The sequence below is a fragment of the Polistes fuscatus genome, unplaced genomic scaffold, assembly GCF_010416935.1.
Source record: "Polistes fuscatus isolate 324 unplaced genomic scaffold, CU_Pfus_HIC Scaffold15, whole genome shotgun sequence".
NCBI classification, from domain to species: domain Eukaryota; kingdom Metazoa; phylum Arthropoda; class Insecta; order Hymenoptera; family Vespidae; genus Polistes; species Polistes fuscatus.
This window is the reverse complement of record NW_025113053.1, coordinates 3,248,226-3,271,028: the sequence shown is the minus strand read 5'-3', so window position 1 is coordinate 3,271,028 and position 22,803 is coordinate 3,248,226. Positions and strand designations below refer to the sequence as shown.

General features: G+C 26.9%; 2 protein-coding genes and 1 long non-coding RNA gene across 7 annotated transcripts in view; 1 reads left to right on the top strand and 2 right to left on the bottom strand.

The window, feature by feature from the left end:
- The window catches only part of LOC122514491, a 779,718-nt gene that overhangs the window by 625,302 nt on the left and 131,613 nt on the right, over nt 1–22,803 (bottom strand). The window lies entirely within an intron of this gene.
- LOC122514478 (adenosylhomocysteinase-like 1) lies at nt 111–6,312 on the top strand. 4 transcript variants are annotated; one of them, XM_043631353.1, is made up of 11 exons: nt 111–265; nt 2,519–2,566; nt 3,013–3,097; nt 3,820–4,001; nt 4,121–4,445; nt 4,556–4,706; nt 4,804–4,956; nt 5,026–5,191; nt 5,357–5,603; nt 5,744–5,864; nt 6,010–6,312. In XM_043631353.1, the coding sequence occupies exons 1-11, from the start codon at nt 167–169 to the stop codon at nt 6,014–6,016; spliced, it is 1,584 nt and encodes a 527-aa protein (XP_043487288.1). In that variant the 5' UTR covers nt 111–166; the 3' UTR covers nt 6,017–6,312. The 4 variants fall into 4 exon arrangements, with proteins under 4 accessions (XP_043487288.1, XP_043487287.1, XP_043487289.1 ...); XM_043631352.1 differs by having other exon boundaries at nt 3,808–4,001; XM_043631355.1 differs by lacking the exon at nt 111–265 and adding an exon at nt 1,294–1,504 and having other exon boundaries at nt 3,808–4,001.
- LOC122514466 lies at nt 11,221–20,517 on the bottom strand. 2 transcript variants are annotated; one of them, XM_043631325.1, is made up of 13 exons: nt 20,373–20,517; nt 18,484–19,075; nt 17,417–17,713; nt 16,527–16,832; nt 16,235–16,392; nt 15,982–16,153; nt 15,577–15,888; nt 15,340–15,488; nt 14,374–15,265; nt 14,141–14,287; nt 13,971–14,061; nt 13,775–13,844; nt 11,221–13,697 (listed from the first exon to the last, which is right to left on the bottom strand). In XM_043631325.1, exons 2-13 carry the CDS (start codon nt 19,058–19,060, stop codon nt 12,282–12,284), a joined length of 4,587 nt encoding a protein of 1,528 aa, XP_043487260.1. In that variant the 5' UTR covers nt 19,061–19,075; nt 20,373–20,517; the 3' UTR covers nt 11,221–12,281. The 2 variants fall into 2 exon arrangements, with proteins under 2 accessions (XP_043487260.1, XP_043487261.1); XM_043631326.1 differs by lacking the exon at nt 20,373–20,517 and adding an exon at nt 19,170–19,360.

Below are 22,803 nucleotides of genomic sequence, written 5' to 3'. Positions count from 1 at the left end.
TATTTTGAACAAAACCTTAATAAAATAATTGACAGTTATTAGTTCATATAAGTATTAGCGCTGTAATTCACTTCTGGTAAACTGTTAGCACAGTACTCTGTAGTTGCAGTATCTATAGTTAGTCTATGCTTTGGTCTTCTTGTATATAGATGTATCTGATTGAAAAATGGCTGACGGGGGAGATGCATTAAATACTTTATCAGGAAAAGAAGCTAGAAATACCGTCAGCGATGGTCCAGTTACTGATCCTGCTTCAAGTACTAAGGTAAATTATATTTAGAACGATATGTCATTGAAAATATCATCATTTATATACCACTCATGGTCATACTCAAATTTAATGACTAGTCTTATAGGGATATTTTTGGTATCTTATTTTTACAACTCTTTTAGAATCTCATTTTAATATTATATTATGTCTGAAAGATATATTTTTTTAACATTATGTATATGATTTGTGTGTATGTGTATGTGTATATAAGAGTAAAACAAAATCCTTCAAAAAACTTGTATAATTATAAAGCGTGTATTATATATACGTGTGTGAGTGTGCGCTTAGTTTCTTTTTTTTTTTCATTTATTTGTGTTCTATATATCTATTTTGTGTTTCTTCATATCTTATGTTTGAATTGTTCGTTGTTTCATTATTGAAGTAATTTCTATTAGTTTTATTTAATTTTATATATAATTTATATAATTTTGTATCAAATATTGACAAAAATGTAACTTTATGTTAATTATGTTAATGTTAATTTGTTTACTCTTAGTTAAACTTTTAAAGTTATGTTAAACGAAGCAATAATATACAAGATAATATGTGATATATAAAATTTGTTATTTTTATAATATAGTACTTTTATTATAGTTTTATATTTAATATCAAAAAAACTATTTAGTAGAATAATATATTTGAATACTTAAATAATATATTTAATTACCTTTAAAAATTGTGCTTATAAATACTTTTTACAGCTTTTATTTATATTTAAATGTTAATCTAAAAAACTTTGTAAATACATTTTAGCAATATATGATATTATCATTTATATAAAGTTCATTTATTAAACAAATTACTTTGCAAATAGGTATATACATATATAGAATTACTACGTATTTGTAAGTGTTTTAATGCAATATACATAAATTTCTATGATAATGGCAAATGTTTACACAATAAGAAGGATGCAGATGTACTATCTATTAATGTTATGCAACATGGAAACGCATTTTGTATAGTGGGTTTGATAATCTAAATTGAAATAGAAGACACTTGGTTTGGAAAAAGACTGTCTTGGTACAGCTGCTATACAGCTTCTATAATTCTATTCTAACAGTTCTTCGAATGCTTTCAAGCACATAAGTTGTCTCTATTATACTATTAAGTATAAAGTGATAGATCTAACTACAATTATATACACAATTATACGTTCAGAATTTTGTGTTTTTATTAAAAATAGAAATGTCAGAGAAGGAATTATCAGAATCTAAACAGGATTTAAAAATTGTATGTAAATACTTTTTCTATATTATACTTCTTATTACAATGAATTCTCTCTTTTTCTATTATTATTTCAATATAACTTTTTTATAAAATGATTCATTATTGTACAAAATTTTACTGCATATATAATAAGTATATTTATCTTTAGTGGAACCGTTTGATTTTTTCAATACAATAACTCTTAAATATATTAGTAACTGATATAGATATTATTTCTTGTAATTAAAAGATAGGAAAAGACATCTTTTTAATTATATTTATAAAATTCAAGTTTCTCTTTTTCTTATTTTATTTATTTATGATAACATTAATTTAGCATTATATTATCTATGTGTATCATTAAGTTGATTTATATATTAAATATAATTTTATTTCAACATTTTAATATATTTATTTATCTATAAATAGAATGTATAAATTTAAAAGCATGTTAATTATTATATATATATCTGTAGTCTATCATTAAACTGCTTTTGTTGTTTTATATATATAGTGTTATTTTCACAGTAGTCCGTAGGTTCGGTACCAATCACTCATCCATCGCTCATTTATAAGCCTAAATACACTACATGGGCGTGGCACAGTTAACTCTGAATGAATCTTTCTCAAGTATAATTAAAATAATTATGGAATATTTAAAGGTTTTATTACTAATGTATGTATAACAAATTTAATTAATCAGTACCATCCATTAATTCATTATATTATTGAATAGAACTTGTACTTCACATATATTAAGTATAATTGCAATGATATAATAAGTAATTTATATATATTTTATAAATTATATTATTATATTTTATATAATTTTGAAATATATTGTATTATTTTTAGAATTGTAATTATTTGTATTGCATTATTTTATGTAATTTTTGCATTACACACATAAACATTGATTGATGCTTTATTTGTTTTACATATAAAGTATAACCTTTGGGAGCTTTGTACCAAGCTACGGACTGTATTATGAAAATCTAATGCATTTGAATCATGAAATGGTGATTGTTGTGATTTCAGAGCCTTGAGGCATCAAATAATGCCTTTCACGGCCCGAGAACAAAATTAGTAAGTAAGAATATGTGTATCAAAGACAAAGTAAATTGTACCCTCTGCCATAAACAATCTCTTGTCACTTCCTCAGGATTGCTTTAATTCCTTCCAACTGTTTAAAGGTGGTCCACGCCAATGGAATTGTCATTTTTTATCTCCTTACCAGTGAATACAGACTAATAAAGAGATGATTTACTTATCTTCATTTTCTCCAAATTTTTTGATGCAGAAAGTATTCACGTAGATAAATCATATCATAAATGTTTTAGATTTAGTTATATATATATATAGAAATCGTTTAAATTATTTATATACTGGTGTAAATCGTCTATATTAATCTGTGTCTATATTAAACAAAATAACTTCATTCGCACCATTGAGTTCGTAATATTGTTTAATTCATAGCAATCTATTAAGTATCCATGAATGTTAAAGGTATTTAATCTGCTTAACATTTCTAGGATTCTAAATCTGGGGCTTTAAAGAAATCTAGTCGGTATCGCAGCCGGTCCTTGTCTGCTAGCAGCACTGACAGTTATAGTTCTGGTATGAATATAATGATGATTATTTGTTGCTTTTGTGCTTGTTAAGCTTTCTTTAAATTCATTTTTTGAACAAGTGAATGTCTCATATGTGCCCATAATTATGAAAGTGGTCTAAGTCAAAATAAAAAAAAAATAAGTTTATCAGTTAATTCAATATTATATAGAATTCATTTAGTATTTAAATGTAATCCTTTAAATTTCTCGAAACAAGAGATATATGATTTAGACCACTTTCATAATTATGGGCACATATATATATAAATGCAGAGCGTTTCGTAATATATATTTTAATATAAGCTATCTCGAATTATTGAAACACGAAAGTAAATATAACTTTCAGATAAGGTCAAATAGAATACATCTTTGCATGAATTTTTTTAGATTGCTTTTATATTTCCTGTTCATTACTAAAAATAAGCCTCTTGTATTACGAAACATCCTTTACATATATATATATACGCTTTTGTGTTATAATATTTCCATTATTAATTTACTTAAAATATATATGTAGTCTACAGTGTCTATACATTTTTAAAAAGATAATAACTAATTATAATTAATGCAAATGTGTTTCATTATTATGCATGATTTATCTATTCAAATATAACTCATTTACTTTTACTTTCAAAACTATATAGAACATGATAACTTCACACTTGCATTTTTTGTGGCACTAACTGTTAATGTTATGGTATTTTGGTTCTATCTTAGCATCTTATACAGGAAGCTCATCAGATGAAGATGATGTGTCACCACGTGAGAAAATTCAAAAGACGGAAAGAGGTTTTACTGACTTTTGTGTGCGGAACATCAATCAACATGCTTTTGGGCGCCGAGAAATTGAAATTGCAGAACAAGAAATGCCAGGAATCATGGCACTTCGTAAGCGTGCAGCAGAAGATAGGGTATTTCACTATTTTGTTTTATTTATTTATATAATTTACTAACATATTTTTATCCATGTATTAATTTATACATTTTTTAATTATGAGATGTAATTCTGATGTTTAAATAATTTTAACAGCCATTGAAGAATGCCAAAATTGTGGGATGTACTCATATCAATGCTCAAACAGCAGTTTTGATTGAAACTTTAGTAGAACTTGGAGCACAAGTACGATGGGCTGCATGTAATATTTATTCTACACAGAATGAAGTAGCAGCTGCTTTAGCCCATACTGGATATCCAATTTTTGCTTGGCGGGGTGAAACAGAAGAGGACTTTTGGTGGTGTATTGATAAGTGTGTGGCAGCTGAAAATTGGCAACCAAATATGATATTGGATGATGGAGGAGATGCAACGCATTTAATGCTTAAAAAATATAATGCTATGTTTAAAATGATTCAAGGTAATATTGCTTTTTTTTTGAGGATAGAATTTTGTATTTTATTGTCCTCATTAAAATATTTTTTGAAATTATGGAAAATAATATTTTTACATTATATAAATGAATTATAGGTATTGTCGAAGAAAGTGTTACGGGTGTCCATAGATTGTATCAATTGTCCAAGGCAGGCAAATTATCCGTCCCTGCAATGAATGTAAATGATAGTGTTACAAAGACCAAATTTGACAATCTTTATAGTTGCCGGGAAAGTATTATTGATAGGTATGTTGATATTAGTTATGATAGAAATATTGTAAAAACAGCATTATATTTATATATATGCTGCTATAAATTCTTTTTGTAAGCTCGCTTTATATAGTTTAAAGAGATCCACAGACGTTATGTTTGGAGGAAAACAAGTCGTAATTTGTGGTTATGGAGAAGTTGGCAAAGGATGTTGTCAAGCTCTTAAAGGATTGGGTTGTATTGTATACATTACTGAAATTGATCCAATTTGTGCATTGCAAGCTAGGTAAGTAAACTTAATTTCACCTAACTATATAAATATATTTGTAATATATATGCATTTTCTGTTTTACAGTATGGATGGATTTAGAGTAATGAAACTAAATGAAGTGATTAGAAATGTTGACATTGTTATTACTGCAACAGGCAACAAAAATGTAGTCACTCGGGAACACATGGATAAGATGAAAAATGGATGCGTAGTATGCAATATGGGACATAGTAATACAGAAATAGATATTGTATGTTTTAGTTCTTTTTTTTAACTAATAGTAATGTAAAATTATATTGTTCAAAATGCTTTGATCTTGGCTTTTTTGGAGGAAGAACTCGTATTTCTTCTATTTCAGAACAAAAAAGAAATATATTGGTAAAAGATTAAGATCCCTTTAATATGTTCTTAACAGAACAGTTTACGCACCCCTGATTTAACTTGGGAAAAAGTAAGATCTCAAGTGGACCATGTAATCTGGCCAGATGGAAAGCGTATCGTCCTCCTAGCGGAAGGTCGTTTGGTCAACTTGTCTTGTTCCAGCATTCCTTCTTTTGTAGTCTCCATTACAGCTGCTACACAAGCACTGGCTCTCATCGAACTATTTAATGCTCCACCAGGCCGTTATAAGAGTGATGTTTACTTGCTTCCTAAAAAAATGGGTATTTATGAAAAATATATTACAATTTAAAAAGCAGTTAGTATTGTAAAAATTTAAATATATACACTCAGATACACACTATAATATGAAGTGACTTTTCTAGTAGAAAAAATAATTAATGAAAAAAATATTATTTTACAGATGAATACGTTGCTTCATTACATTTACCAACATTCGATGCACATTTAACAGAATTGACGGATGAACAAGCAAAATACATGGGTTTGAATAAGGCTGGACCTTTCAAGCCCAGTTATTACCGGTTTGTAGTTTTATAAAGATGTAATTTTTAAAAAAAGTTCTTTTTTTTTTCCTTTTTACAAACTTAAGTTTGTTTAGAAAAAATTTGTTTTTGTGATTAATCATATTAAAATTAATATTTGATTTTTGTAATTTATTTGTTTCAGCTACTAAAAATGAATTAGGAATTTCTCTTTGGAAAATACGTGCAGTATTTACTAAATATTTAAGAAATTAGATTTGAAGTTACTAAAACTATCTTCTTTTACTGTTTTTAATTTTGCTTAATTAATTATGAAGGTTCATGTCGTTTAACAATACACTATAGTGGAAATTTTTCTTTACAAATGGAAAAAAATTTTTAGTATACATTGTGAAATTGTTGTAAAGATGTAAATTTCGCAAATTTAATGTATTATCGGAATTTTTGTAGCTCTGTCAACATTTCCAATAATAATAATTCAATTGGATCTTATTAACTATTTATTTCAATCAGTAAATGCAGTGAAAATCGTTATTAAAATGATTTTATAAAGATATAATTTTAATAAGCAAAGATATGCATGAAAAAATTAATTTGCTTTTATCGATTCATATTGTAATAATAATAGTAATAAAATTAAGTATATCAGATAAATTAAAATTTTTAAATTTATAATATAAGAAAGCCCTTCATTTGAATATTGAAAAACTTATCGAATTCATAATTTTAATTATTAAATTATTGTAAAAACAAAATGTAACATTAGTTTCATATATGCAGAAGGGTTAACAGAGCTAAAATATTATTATGGATGATTATGAAGTTACAGTCTTACAATTAATATATTCTTTGATTCATAAATGAATATCATATTTAATACATTAATTATTTTTATCGTTTGTTCTTGAATTATTTTCTTATTACATAAATGTTTGTATTTCAACTGCTTAGAAAATGATATTAAATTATTAAAAAAGAACGTAGAACATGTTCTTATATACAACTGCCGGTTGTTAGAATTTGTAAAAATAAAATAGCTAAAGTTTTCTGATATATTTTAGAGCTATAATATTATTTAATAAAATAATATACTTTATATATTAAATTAGTCAAAAAAATAGAACAAATAATATGCAATATTATTATCAGTTTTTACATGTACACGATACATGATACATTATTCTATATGTAAGTAATAATGTATCATGATAAATGTATTTAAAAATACTTAATGCCATTGGTCTAATGATTGATGTATACCTCATTTATGCACCAATATAATTATTCATTATTTATATTATTACTTTATGTAATTTTACGTGAAATTTAATAGAAATAAGCAATTAAATGATCGATATGCAATACAATAACTCAATAATTAGTAATATCATTGTGGAACATGTAAGTAACAGTATTACTAAAATTTTCTAGAATGTTCTAAGTCTATTATAAAATTGTATGATCTGCAAATAAATTTTTATACACGCATAGATACAATGACAGCAACTTATGCAATAAATTATAAATTATGTACTCATTTATTCTTTGCCAAAAATCGGAATAGAAAGATATATTGATCATTAGGCGATGAAATGGACAATTGAATTTGCTATATTAATATTATAGTAAATTAAAAACAATATTTAATATTGTTAATAATAAGTGAAGTCTTAGAATAGATAATTGACTTCAATTAAATTAAAAAAATAATAAGTAATATATAATGTTCACACCACAATAGGAAAGGCACGGAAGTACCTTATATATACATATATGTATGAACACTGTAAAAAATAGAATAAAATAATAGTTACTAACCATCCCAATATTATAATACATACCAAAAAAATAATAGAAAATAAAAATATAACATAAAATATAAATTTACACACAGTATCTCAGCAATAAGCAGCAAGAAAGCATCTGTGATTACATTTTTGACAATAGACATCTCGTAGTATCATGCAATAGAAGTATATACTTTCAAATTATATTAAACATCCTGATTATAATACCCCATTATTATTGATATTTTTGTAACATTTACGCTATTAAAAAGAAACCTAAATTATTACCTTGAATAGATATATATCATTATAATATGTAAATTTGAAATGCTAAAAAATGATACGAATCAAAATTGTTGCTTGACTAAAAAGTTATAAAAATTAGCACAGTGAATATACACAAGCAAATTGTTACTTTGAGGTAATCAATATGCAATTAAAAACAAAAGCGTAATGTTCAAATATTATAGTCGATATATTTCAGCATAATCATTATAAAGTAACTATTTTCGAAGCACATATTGACAGCATTATATTTAAAGATAAGTTACAAGAATTCTTGTAAATATTTAAAACAATTCCTGTACGAGTATTGAAAATAAAATAACTTTGGAATATACACACTAAAAGAACATAAAATGGCAAGTTCTAACGGCATGGCATACAGACAATGGCATAATTGTTATTTCGTAGTAAATTAAACTAAATATAACCACAATCTATGTAATAAGAAATAAATAATAAAACCAAAAAAGTAGTAAAAATATATTTTACAGTACTCTGTACAAGACCTCATTAGAATTATCTGAATAAAAAATGATATAAGATTAATTTTAAGATGAGCAATTCAGAAAATTTAGAATACTTTATAAAAGAAATGGCAAATAGTTTAAACACATATAGATATTATATATGTATAATATCTGGTTAATTAATTCAACAATCCAACAATCCAACGCACTACCATTTCGACTCCTTTATATAGGGAGCTCAACAATATTTATAAATTCTGTTATTCTTTGTCGATTTACTTAGAGTGTAAAAGATATATAATATTTACATAAATTGATTCTTTCACTGGTGATTACACAAAGATTTAATTATCATCATTTTCATATTAGAAAATGTGTCATATATATATATTGCAGTCATAAATTATCATGATTGAAGTTCATAGAACTATTCAATTTTGCTATAATGAATTTTTTTCTCATAACACGGAGCTCCCCATAAAACAATGAAAAGAAACATTAAAAATCTTAAAGATCTATTCAGTATTTAACTAAATTCTAGAAAAATCGTATTATTACATACAAAAATAAAATATTATAATAGACATTGTATACATGCCTGATTTGTTAAAGGCAAATTAATAAAAATAAAAACATTGACACAAGTACATCTTATAAAAATGTATAGCATGTCAGTAGTTCTATATTTTGTTTAGTCCAAATATTTTTCAATTTAGCCTAATGTGTATATTTTTACTGTGTAATAAAGTACTATTTTCTTTTTTATAAATATGTAACAAAAATAGATAATAATAGATATTTATATGTACAGAGCGGATATGTGAAACGTATTAATATATAAGCTTGATTACGTCCTTAAATTAATCTATAACCCCAGACAGCAAAAAAATACTTATTTAATTTAATATCTGTAGGTATTTGCAATATTATGCATATACCTTCTTTTAAATAGCTCATTATATAATCTCTTGTCTGGTTTTCTTTTTTCAAAAAGATTATTGATCAATTTTTGTAGAGAAATAAATCTATAATTTGCACACACAAATTGCTTATTAAAATATTGTAAAATTACTATGCTAACAGCATACATTTTTAATTTTCTTTATATACATTTTATATATAAAATCGTTTCCTAAGGTTTTAATGTAGAATTAATTAATTTTACATGTGATACATAAATATCATTTATCGATTTTTAATTATACTGTATATCATTTTTATGTTAATACTATGCCGTCCGGTAGTCCCAGATTGGGGCCATGCGCAAAACAATTCGGCAAGCTTTGATGACACCATTGTGGTGCCATGAGAGACCGCATAAAAAAACAGTCCACTTAGAAAATATGTCAAAGAAGAGATATTACAAACAAAATAAATAATTAAATTACACATGGGAAATATTAAAAAGAAATTTAATTTCAAAAACCGTCGGCGACAAGCAAAATGATCTTAGTCAGTCCTACCGGCGCCAAACAAAACAATTTCGATTAAACATGCGGACAGCATAGTATTAATTATAATATAATGAACAATTCGATGTTTATAAAAATGTACAAATCTTTATAGTCCACTTGTATCGAGTGTCAAATGTTTTTCATGATTTTTTTCTCATTTATAGCTTATGTCCAATACTGTGATTTTCCAATTTTTCATTAACCATATAGAAACATACATTCTTTGATTTAAAAGTCGGGCATTATATTCTATACACTTAACATGATTAAAAACTAAGTAGCATTTGCGTAATACACATATTGGATTACACATTCGCAGCTCGTTAATAATACCAACATACGAGTGCACATAAGCTCGTTTTTGTCAGAATTACATAGATGGATAATTCATCTATGTAATTAAGTAGATCATATTTCACAAGTACAAACAATATATTTCTCAAGTTCAAATATATTTAACAGTCACAACAATTTTTTTGTAAAATATTATATTGTTTGAACTTGTAAAATTGCTCAACTATAAAGTCCAGCCTTTTTTATTCCTATTAATTAGTAGATCATATTTCACAAGTACAAACAATATATTTCTCAAGTTCAAATATATTTAACAGTCACAACAATTTTTTTGTAAAATATAATATTGTTTGAACTTGTAAAATTGCTCAACTATAAAAGTTCCAGGCCTTTTTTTATTCAAGTATGATTTTGTGCTAATTATATTTTATAGCGTGCCAAATAGGAATAAAGTTATATTTCAAACTTGTAATGATATTAATCAATATAAAAAATAAATATTTGTGCAAAGTAAATCTTAATAAAATATTACCCCAATTTTGAATGTATTTATATATAATATTATATACTATATAAATAATTACATATATATGTAATAATTATTTTGCCAATATTCGTATCATTATGTAAATAATATACAAAGCAAAGTATTTACTAATAATACGTTTTTCTTCAAAAGCAGTAATAGTAATATATATGACATAAAAAGAAGACCTGGTTGTAAAAACTCGCGTACTCTGTCAATGACTAGTTTAAAGTATGCATACATATATTCTTGCTCGTTTTGTATGACTTTTAATGGCATTGCGTTATTCAAAACTTTGTTAGAATAGAGTTCTTATCACATTGCTGATTATAATGTATAAAATCTCTACTAAATGATTTTTCATGATTAACAATGTATAATTGATTTTTTCATTTATTCTGAATTAATTCTTATTTATATAAGATATTTACTTATTTGTTTTGTTAACTTTGCTAGTTGCTATTAATGATAATAAAATATCATAGAAAAACAATAAAAGTTATATCTACAATTGAACAATTTACATATGTAAATAGCAGCATGTAATGTGAGTTTTAATATAATTTATTTGATGGACGATAATACGAATAAAAATTTGTTAACTTTTATTCTAAAATAACATCTCTATATATGGATTGCACTGTTGAAGAATAAGTAAAATATTTTTTACATATTTGCTTGCTTCATTATTTGTTGGAAGTATATGATTCAAGAAGAATATTAGTATGCACATTACTATCCATAACAAGGATAATATAAATCTGTGATTAATTATTTTCGATTAATTTCATGTAACATCAAAGTAAATTTTCTGTTAAAATTGTATAGTTCTTTAAAATATACTGATTAATGTTATTAATCTAATTTACTCGAAAAACATCATTCTTATGATAATATATTGACGCTTAAATAACAATTTGATTATTGTGATAGCAGTAAACTATCAATAAAATCGTGTCACATAATTTACTTACTTTATTCATATTATTATGTCTTATATCTAAAAGACCCTTTCATCAGAAAATATATGATACAAAAGTAATACATTTTGTACATATTTTCACAAGTGAGGGCACTTAGTATTTAATCCCTTCTGCTATTACCACGAATCTGACTTGTGGTATCGATGAGGTACCAAATGTGAAAACCACGAGTTTAATTCATGGTATAAATTACAGGCCAAGCATAAGAACAACGAATCTGATACATGGACCAAATTACAGGCAAACATTCAGATACGCTAGTAGCTTGAACTTGTTTCACGGGCGATTGCGTTGTTTGTTTTGACCCACGCACTGCATTATTCTTTTGCGGCAAAAAGGATTAATATGTACACGAATCACTAATATTGTGTTATTTATACAAAATATTGTGCATCAGGATCCTTATCAAGATGCACAATATTTCCACATCTTCATCTTTGACGGAAATTTAAAAGATGCTTCCTCGAGTGCTAACCAGTCATAAAATTACTGCATTTCTTTAAATTATAAATAAACTATGTTCAACTGCATTCTTCAAGTACCTATGAATACATTGTTTTATTGTACCATATGATTAATTTCATTTTATCTCCACTATAAAGGAAGTCTTGAAACATAAAGTATACATTTTATAACCATCAAAAGTTAATTTACTTCTTCTCATTGCATTGTACTTGGCACAACTGTCACTTTACAATATTGTTCGTCTGATGACTGGCCAACAGTATTTTGTGGCAATGGCTTATTAAATCTGTCATGTTGTATATAAGATGTCGATGTTGTAGATGGTACTATTTGTTGATCTAATTTAGGATTTTCAGCAATGGTTACGTATCCAGAGCTTTTATTAGTTTCAAGTATCATTTTATCAGTACCCAACTCTTTACTTGGTTTTAAATTTTCACTTGATCGCCAGTATATAGGAAATGATGCCAAAGAATCATCATTTTTATTTTCATGTATTTCTGATTTTGGAGTTTCTGTTTTCTCTTTTTGCCGTTGTAGCATTTGAAGAACAGATGTTGCAAGAACATATGGTTTTGATGTTCCATCTGTAGTAGTACACGGAGCACATGATTTTTTCGAGGAATTTAATGAACTAATTGCAGTATTTGACTTTTTTATAATTTCAGATACTGATGCCACAGCAACATATGATTTTGATGATGAATCAATCAGATTTTGTGTTATCGTGGTTGGATTTACAAAAGAAGAAACGAATGGTTTATTACAAGAATCTGTTAAAGATGTCGTAGCAAATGAAGTAGATGTCGTACTTCTCTTAGGATCCGTATTACTCATATTAAGAGGTTGTCTTAACATATCTATTATACCTGTTTGTACATATGGCTTATAAGTTTTATCTGAAATAGTAAGTGGCATTATAGTTTCAGATGTTAATTTGTTTCGTTCCGTAAATTCCATGTTGTCGATATCACGAAATGAGTCTGTAACTTTTTTATCTTTTTCTATCTGTTCTAGATAAGCTAAAGCTGTATAAGGATTAATGAGTTTTTTCTCCGGTTTATTGCTAACAGTTTCAATCATTTCTGCATTTTCTTCTGATTCAGATATCATAGGTTTAGAAGCTCCTTCGTTTGTAATGAAACTGTTAGCATTGAAAGGTTCTTTGGGAACCAAACTTGGATTACTGGATAATTCTTCAGATGAAGGCATGCTAATATACCCTGTTGAGGACCACGTATGCTGAGAAGTAGTGTAACCTGTAGTATCAGTTAAATTAGGAGTTGATCTTGCTAAAGATGATGTGTCTCCTATTATTGGTTCTGCAGATTTTGCCACATAAGAATCCCAACGAGCAGTTTCTGTTACTAGCGCAGGTCTAGTAACACTAATATTTCTCTGACGAAGGCTAGATGAGCCTTCCCACACTGGTAAAGTTTCAAGTAATTTGTTAGGTGTGATTGGTATTGGATCTATTTCTGTTCCACTGTCACTAGAAACTCGCGAATTTGATGTAAGGGAAGATGTAACAGATTCTTGTCCACTTGAACATCCACTTGAATCAGCAGAAGATTGTCGTATATGTTGCTCTCCCCCTTTTTGAAGTAATTTCTGTAATAATAAAGATTATTATAAAAAGAGAAGTTAATTATATCAGTATTACTATATATTTGTGAAATATGCCTTACCATATTTGGTGCAAGTCCTGGTGGTAATTGGACTTCAACATCTTGCATAGCCTTACATTTACGCCACATTCTATAATTAAAAGTTTAAGAAATACAATATATTAAAAAAAAAAAAGTAACCCACATCATATAAAAAAATATAGATAAACTAAAAATAGAATAATTATATAAACAACAAACAAGAATTTCTACTTACATCTTAGTTGTATATACGATACCAAAAATAAAAGCTACAGCACTTATAATACCAATCATCCATATAACTACCCAAACTTTAAACGATGGTCCTGTAACATAAAGAAGTACATTAGATATTATTAAAAACGTCGAACAATAGATTGATAATATAATAGAAATAATAATCACCATCACTGTAACAATTTCCTTCTCCGGGATCTGACCAAGGTCCTTTCAAATAAGTGTTACTTGGAGCTATATTAACTGCTCTTACACGAAATTGGTAAAGTTTTTCTTTACCAACAGTTTTACAATTAGGAATAGGTATCTGGGCTTCTGCAATTTGTATTGATTATTATATGATTAATTTATACAATATGATATTTTGTTTAATTTGTATAAATATATTAAATTTATCTTACCAGTTTTTGTACTATTTTGAATTTCACCATCACTAGAAGATATTTCGTAATAATCTAAATGACCAGCTGAATTTTGTGGTTTAGACCATTTTATCATAACTTGACTCGAATTCATAAATCGTACATTTGGTATAAAAATTTTTCCAGGTACACCTATTTCCGTGACTTTATAAATTGTTGGAGATTTTACACTACAAGCCACAGTACAAGCAACAACATTAACACTGTAATTTTTGTATGCTAAGAGTTCTTTTAATTCAATATGATTAGCTTCTTCAACTTTTTGCACATAACCATTGTAATAAACTTTATAATATCTAAGTACACCATTCATCGCATCAGGTGGTTTCCATGTTATAAACATTGTTGTGTTTGTAACATTAACAATTGTAACATCTTTTGGCGGTGTACTTGGTGCAGCTTCAAGAGTTGTGTTGAATAAAGGATCACTATGTAGACTTTCTCCATTTTTTGTTGTTACAGATACAGCTATCATATATGTAGTATAAGGTTTTAATCCACGCACTGAGCCACGTATTGTTTGTGGATCTGCTTTAATTGTTTTATTTAATTTAGGACCTTTACAATTAATGTTTAATGGAGATACTATAGGACAGTAATAAATAGTATATTTTTCTATAATGCCAATACGATCAGAACAATCCATTTTCCATCCAGCATCAATATAATCAGAATCAATATGATTTATCCATACAGATTTCATTTTACCTACAACTTTATTATGAATCACTGTACACGATGACCAAACCATTCCACTACTGCCTTTTTTTGTATTTACCGAAATTGCAAACTGATACACTAGTTTTGCATTAGGTACAGTCATATTATAAACTGTAGTATTCTTTGATACATGGACCCAATCCAAATAACCCTATAATGTTATTAAATTATTAGCTATGAAGAATTGTTTTTTAAGATATTAATAATATAAAAAATGATACATACTGTGCATTGATAAGGTCGATCGCGTTCATTATTGCACCAAAATATAGTATAATTTGTAATTTCTGTATTCGTAACAGGTGGTTTCCATGATAATTCATATAAACCTCCGTCAAATGCAATTTTAGTAAATGCTATAGGTTCAGGTGGAGCTAAAATTAATTCAATATTAATTGTATTAAGCTCTATTGTATTGTATTAAGCTCTATTTGTATATAAAATATATTTTTATATTCTTACTGTCATATTTGCTTGGCACAATTATTTGAGATCTTCCTTTACTCATACCCACTAAATTCATTGAAACAAGTTCAAAGCGATAAGTACTGTATAAATTTATCCCTTTGTATTTTGCATATGTTTTGGTTGTTTCATTTGGTAAAAGTTCTACTTTTCGTCCATTTTCTTCAACAGAATAAATCTGATATCTAAAATTTTTACCATTTTCCAAATGCGATGGTATAGTTTGCCAATACAGATATATATCTCTGTATAATGTATTCTCTGCTATTTCAAAACTTCCAATATCAGTACGTGGTGGTAATGCAGGCACTAATAATATTATGAATATGTATAAATATATATATATATATATGTATAATTACATAAATAATCTACAAAACTAATAACTGAAAATTATCTTACATTCAGCTGGTGTTCTAAATGTAATACCACTGAATTCACTCCATTTATCTTCCCCTACTGCTACTGCACTTTTCATGTAAACACGAATATCATAACCAGTATTAGAATAATTCAGCCCAGTAAGATTGTAATATCTTTTGACCGCATGTATATCATTTGTAATATTGATAACCTGGAAACATCATAATTACAAAAATATATAACGTAATACTGTATTTAATACTTTATGTTTATTTATAATGTATAATCTTACCTTCCAATCTTCTTCATTTTCCCATTGATTTTGATAAGTAATTCTGTGATGCAAACCAGGTGGAAAATTTTGCATCGGAAATGGCACACTCCAGTGCAACATTGCACTTTTTTCTGTTTTATTAACTACTGATAAATTTGCTGGTTTTGCCGGTATAACTGTAAAATATAAATAGGCAGATAATAGAGATCCTAGAATGTCTACTGTCTGTACTTAGTAGGTAGTATAAAAAAATCTTACTAATTGAAATTATTATTAAAAATAATTATAACATAAATGTATAGTTACAAACCATGAGCAAAATGATGAAATTTATATGATACATTCAAATTTCCCAGCATATTTTCTATATTTAATATGAATGAGTAATACTCATATGGTTGTCTGTATATTGGATTTGTAGATGCATCCCATAAACAAGTATTTGGTTTATTTTGTTTCGGACAAGGAAATAATTTCCGGCCTCCTGCTCTCCCAGGTAACTTAAATAATAATGTAAATCTCGTAGTAACAAAATTTTTCACTGGATCCCAAGAACAAATCAAATTTTCCCAATTGTGAGATATACAAGTGAAGTTTTCTGGCTCTTTGGGTTTAACTGTCAAGTAAAATATAATAAACAAACTTAAAATGTAATCACAAAAAAAAAATCATTTTATAATAAATATGTTAATTATTTCTAATCAATTAAATAATGATATATGTTATATAGAAATATATTAAAAAAATCTTACATAACATTACTGAATTAAGTATTAAATCAAATATTTCCTAGAATTATTTGTATGTATAATAGAATTTGAATTCCTAGATACATTTAATTTTTTATTCCTAGATAAATTTAAGTTGATATCTTAAAAGATGATATCTCAAAGTTTCCAAGATATACTCATGTCAAGTGTCAGGATTGCGCCAAGGTTCAGGAAACTAATAAGTAGGGGAATTCAATACTCTGTCTTGTTTTTATATATCTTTTGACCCAGAGAGATAACCTTATATGAATGACGCATTTTCATAGGAAACTCATTGCAGATATAAAATTTATCTTATAACTAAATAAAGTATCTATTAAAATTTTTCAAGATAATCAATTTAAAACAAATAAGAAACATATTAACAAACTTCTAACTGTAACGTAGCATTTCTAGTATATGAGAAGATAATAATAAAATAGATACTTACAACCAATAACAACTTTATTCAAACAGACTGCTAAATGTTGATTATCATCATCAGATAGTCTCAATTTACAATAGTACATATCTTCTGCAGGTGATGGTCGCTCTACTTTCATTAATATTGTTGTTTCATTCTCAATAGTAATATATTCTGGTTCCATTTCTTTCATGTTGCGAAAGAATACCAAATCAGAAGAATTCTTTCCAGGATATTCAAGGTCTATATATGTTTTATTTAATATACAACGAATTTCCAAAGAATCACCATGTTCAAGAACAATATCACCATGTGGTTCAGTCCCTAGAAAATAAAAAAATATTATTTATTATAAACAAATATGATAAACACTAATCCTACTCGTGGCAAACCTTACGGGAAAAATAAAAGAAATAAGAAATATAAAATCGACACATTGCCACGGAACTTCACGTATCAAATGACAATACAAGGTGTTAATATTATCCTATAAAATTTATAAATATAAAATAAAGTAAAATAATTCATTGTATGATGCTTTAAATATTATTATTGAAAATAAAAATATATTTTATATATAATCATTAAAAATTACTTTCTTGAAAAAATAAATATTTATTTGATATGCAATGTTTTGCAAATGTTTGCTTTTAATATATAAATTGCAATAAGCATAATCCTAACAAAATAATGTTTATAATTAATATTTATTTAAACTTAACAGTACTCATTTGAGCCTGAATCTGGAACTGTATTTTCCCTGCATTAAATATAGATATATGCATTTGGCTCAACTTTGGAATTCCAAAAGAGAAAATAAGAAGCATATTTTATTTATAATTCTAGAAGACTAAGAATATAGGATCGTAGTAATGCTTTAAAAAAACTGTAACTTAATCAATAATTTGACTATGAATTTATAGCGGATAATTTAATATATTGTAATTTAATAGTTTTTAATATCTTTTTAATATTACTAATCAATAAAATATATTAGCTAGAAAATATACTGTATTAATATATAGATAATCTTATTATTAGAAATATACATAAAATAATAAAAAGTATTATAAAAATATATATATAAAACTTACACCCAGGAGTCCTTATGCCAACTGCACACTTACTGGGATCTGCATTGCAAATATTTGTACATAGCATAGCAATAATAATTATAAAAATTCCTCTCCAAGTATAGCTCTTCCATTGAATATCTGTTGATTTTAAAACTGATAAATCTAAACTATAATCGGAATAATCTCTTGTTACTGAAGATCTATTTAACAAATTAAAATAGCTGCACGTGCACAAAGAATTCTTCGTTAAATCACAATGATCACTTTGCCTTATTTCACATTTACACGTAAAACATTTAACTTCTTTTTCCAATGAACACTGACAAATGGAGCACATTTTACTTTCACATTTGTCGTATACCGGACAATCAGTTGAATCATTTTTTAAATGTGTTCTGTCCTTATGGTACAACAAATAAGTTCTGTCTGTGCAACCATGATTTGTTGGGTCTATGTTGTCCTTACAAATTTTAGACGTACTATGTGCATCAGCAAACTGACATTTATCATGATTCAATATAGTTTTTGATTTTACTAATGAAACTCGATTCATTTCTTGAGGATGTCTTCCAAAATATGCTGTATTTGAAGACATATTTAGCTCCCATCACTAAAAAATAAATAAATTATCTCAAAACGATATCTTATAAAATAAATTCTTGATTTTTATTAAATGTGTTTTAAAAAATATAATAAAAATGTACCTGAACTTTTAGTTAATGATATAATTTTGTATAAAAACTTTCAAGAAAAGTCATACCACTATCATAATATTAACTTATGAATGGTAAAAGATGTGTTATGCATGAAAGCTTGCATGCAACTACCACATGATAGGATAAGAGATCAAATAAAGAATCAAAAGAAATTTAAAAAAAGGTTCATAATCCATCTACACATAAAACAATGATTCTTTCATTTTATTTACTGGAATCGTTTGAAGAAGGTAAAATATAAAAAATATCGAAGATTTCAATTATAAATCTGATTATAAATTAATTTACACATTGGCGTTCGTATTGATAAATTCATATTACTATAATATCAAGTATAATGCCAATTGCTCTATATATGAGGTAAAAATAAATTTAATTAATATTATGAATTGATTACACTATAAGCAGTCATCTAGTGATTAAAATTCACTAATATAAATATTGCATATTACAGGAGAAATAAATATTTGAAATATAATTTGCTTTGAAGAGAAAAATGAAAAGAAAATGGAGAGTTGTTGGAAGTCCGATCCATTATTTTAATTTATAATCTAAATGAATGAATATATATATATATGCGTAGATGTAATGAATGTTTTATCAAACGTATTTGTATGTGTATATGAATGTTAAGTAATTGTGTATCAATGTAATACTACACGCTCGTGAGTATTATGTACGAGCAGACGCGTAGTATTGTGCGTGCTTCCGCGAACATTAACTGGTTAAAAAAATTGTCCGATCTGCGAAGAATACGAGTATATTATAAACACGAGCACATACGGTTGTACATTAGAGAAAGAGAACACAACGTGAGATCAACAATGCGTACGTTCTCAAGATACGCATATTTGCACGAGCGTGTACATATACACATATAGACACAACCACATATGTAGGAGCGTGTGAGAGTCTCATGGTAAAGGAAAGAGACATGCCTCCATTGATGGTTTCTTACTAACAAAAGAAAAATTTATTATAAATTATATTATTTTATCTTTGCCATTTGACGCATGCTATTACAAGAAAAGATTCAAATATAAAGAAAATGATTGAGATGGAAGAGAAGAGATGAAGTTATAGATACTAGAAGGAAGGTTTGTTAAGCTGAATAGAGGGGGAGGTGAAACTTCACGCTCATGGGAAAGTCCAAGAACTTGGATGGAACAAGAGCAAGAGAGAGTAACTCACCCTCGACTTGACGCTGTCAAATCTCTCTCTATCTCTCATTGCAATTCTATGAAATCTAAATAATCCGTTTTCGTGTTACACTCCATTTTACCGTGTATTATACTTCTTGAAAGGCGCGCACACACACTAACGTACACAGACAAAGCGCACGAGTAAGAGAGACGAAAGGAGCAAACTCGTTTTACCCGCTGGGTATTAATACTTTCTTCGACGTATAGTAAACGCCTTACCCAAATGTATTATTGTTTTTTCATTAAAGGTTCAAACCTTATCGGACGCAATTATCACAGTTCGTAATTCCTACACACAACGTAATCGTGTAAATCGGCCGGGTCACTTAATTTCTACGAAAAAATTCTGTTTACATTCCCCGAGAGTGGCCCAAGAATAAGAGAACATATATATGTGATACCACATTCTGGGTAAAAGTATTACGATCAATCGACAGGGTTGCCAATATAACGGCTTGTAAATGCACTTAGTTAATAGGTCGGTTTTAAGAAGGATTAAGAAATATTAATACTTCCAATCATCGTTTGATAATCGATAGAAAGACAGGAATTCAAGAAATTTATCTTAATAATATCTTATAATTATTGTGTGTTTCTTCTAACGGTATACCAACTTACCAAGTTCAAGAATTGCTACATGATTGACGTCACGATTTAACATCAAAGGCAATATTCTTAGAAACGAAGGCATAGGTTTCGTTGTTAGAACTGATCAAGCGAAAGCGCTATTTTTTAAATTATCTTCCAACAACGCTTGCAGTTTATCTATTTGTTGGAAATTCTAGATTTTTATTATTTTACTTCCTCTATTGCGTGATTGCTGAAAGATAAGATCATGACTTCGTATGATTTAATTTAAAAGCATTGGTAAGGGTAACGTTATTTCAGAATATTAAATGTATTATTTATTATACCAGTATGTTTCAACAACAATATAATGATGAAATAATATTTTCATGATAACAATTTTTCTTCATTCATTTTTGCGCATTATTCTTAACGATTATTGATATTTTTTAAAATGCATTTATAGAATAAAAAAGTATAGCGTCGTTTAATAAATATAAGAGAAATGCGTACATATAATAATCCTATGGTAAAGAGAGAGAGAGAGAGAGAGAGAGATCTTATAAATTTCGAGCAACAGAATGAATAACTGTCTGTTTTATTATTAATCTATAATGGAAATGCATAAAATATAACTTTTACATCATAATAAAACGTAAACCCATTCCAAATATAAACAGACTAAAACATCTTATAATCATTTTACTCAAAAAAATATGTATATACTATATGAGGCTAGAAAATATTTTTATTATACATAATCATATTACTAAAATGAATAAAAACATTTCAAACTATATAAGCAATGTTTTGGCAATATTTAATATAAACTGAATTGTTTTAGCAAAGTAAAGAAGATCTATCATGTTTTAATTAACACACTATTATTTTAGATATTAAGTCAACAATAGTCAACATTATCATTTAGTCTTTAAAAATGCATAGATATATTTACAATTATACCATATATAGATATATATATGATATCCTACATAATATACAAATATGTATACCTATATATATATATATATATTTATATATAATTATAAAAAATAAACGATGGTCATGAAGTGAATAAATGTGATCCATTCAATAGAGACTGCTGCTTCTTATCACATATATGATATGCGGCAGAAATTAGTTATTCAAACATATAATGAATTACGGTGATTTTTTCCACATACGTGTCTGGATGCATACATGTTGTTTCTTACATCAATGCTGAGATCTAAAAATACAATCTAATATGTTATTCTTACTTTATCAATAATTTGGGCCAAACAAGTTTCTTTATCTCTTGCTAAATCGATAGTAAAAAAATATATATTTTGTTGTTTTAAACATTCACGCTTTTAATTATCGCAAAACGATAGGAAGAAACTGATGTAAAAAGAATTTTATTCAATCTCATCCCACATTCAAAAACTTTCTATTTTTTACTTTAAAGCTCTTTAAATAATGTTATTAATAAACAATTAATATTATTATTCTAAACTGTACGTCAAAACAAAATGATGGATAAGAGCATTTGCTTCTTTGGTTGTACGAGCACTTACATATTAATGGACATACATATACACCTCAGATACGTCGTAATAAATACTTAAGGAAATAGTACTCCCACTCAACTTTTAAATGCTATTAAGACATGAAATGGTCACAAAGACCGCTAAATAATTATAGACGATACTAAAAAATTCCTTATGTTCAGTTGAAAAGTTCTTTTTATCAAGGCCACGCTTATGTTGGTGTCTCGATAAATTCTTATTAAAAAACAACAAGATTTATAGAAAAACACCCACAAAGAGAATCTTTAAATATTACCTTTACAGTCTAATTTCTCTTAAATAAGA

Coding starts and splice junctions, on each gene's coding strand:
- LOC122514478 (XM_043631352.1), top strand. CDS start 167: ATGGCTGACGGGGGAGATGCATTAAATACTTTATCAGGAAAAGAAGCT. Junction 2,567..3,012: donor ACGGCCCGAGAACAAAATTA/GTAAGTAAGAAT, acceptor TAACATTTCTAG/GATTCTAAATCTGGGGCTTT. Junction 5,604..5,743: donor CTTGCTTCCTAAAAAAATGG/GTATTTATGAAA, acceptor ATTATTTTACAG/ATGAATACGTTGCTTCATTA.
- LOC122514466 (XM_043631325.1), bottom strand. CDS start 19,060: ATGTCTTCAAATACAGCATATTTTGGAAGACATCCTCAAGAAATGAAT. Junction 15,889..15,981: donor ATTTAGAACACCAGCTGAAT/GTAAGATAATTT, acceptor TAATATTATTAG/TGCCTGCATTACCACCACGT. Junction 13,845..13,970: donor ATCGTATATACAACTAAGAT/GTAAGTAGAAAT, acceptor TTTTAATTATAG/AATGTGGCGTAAATGTAAGG.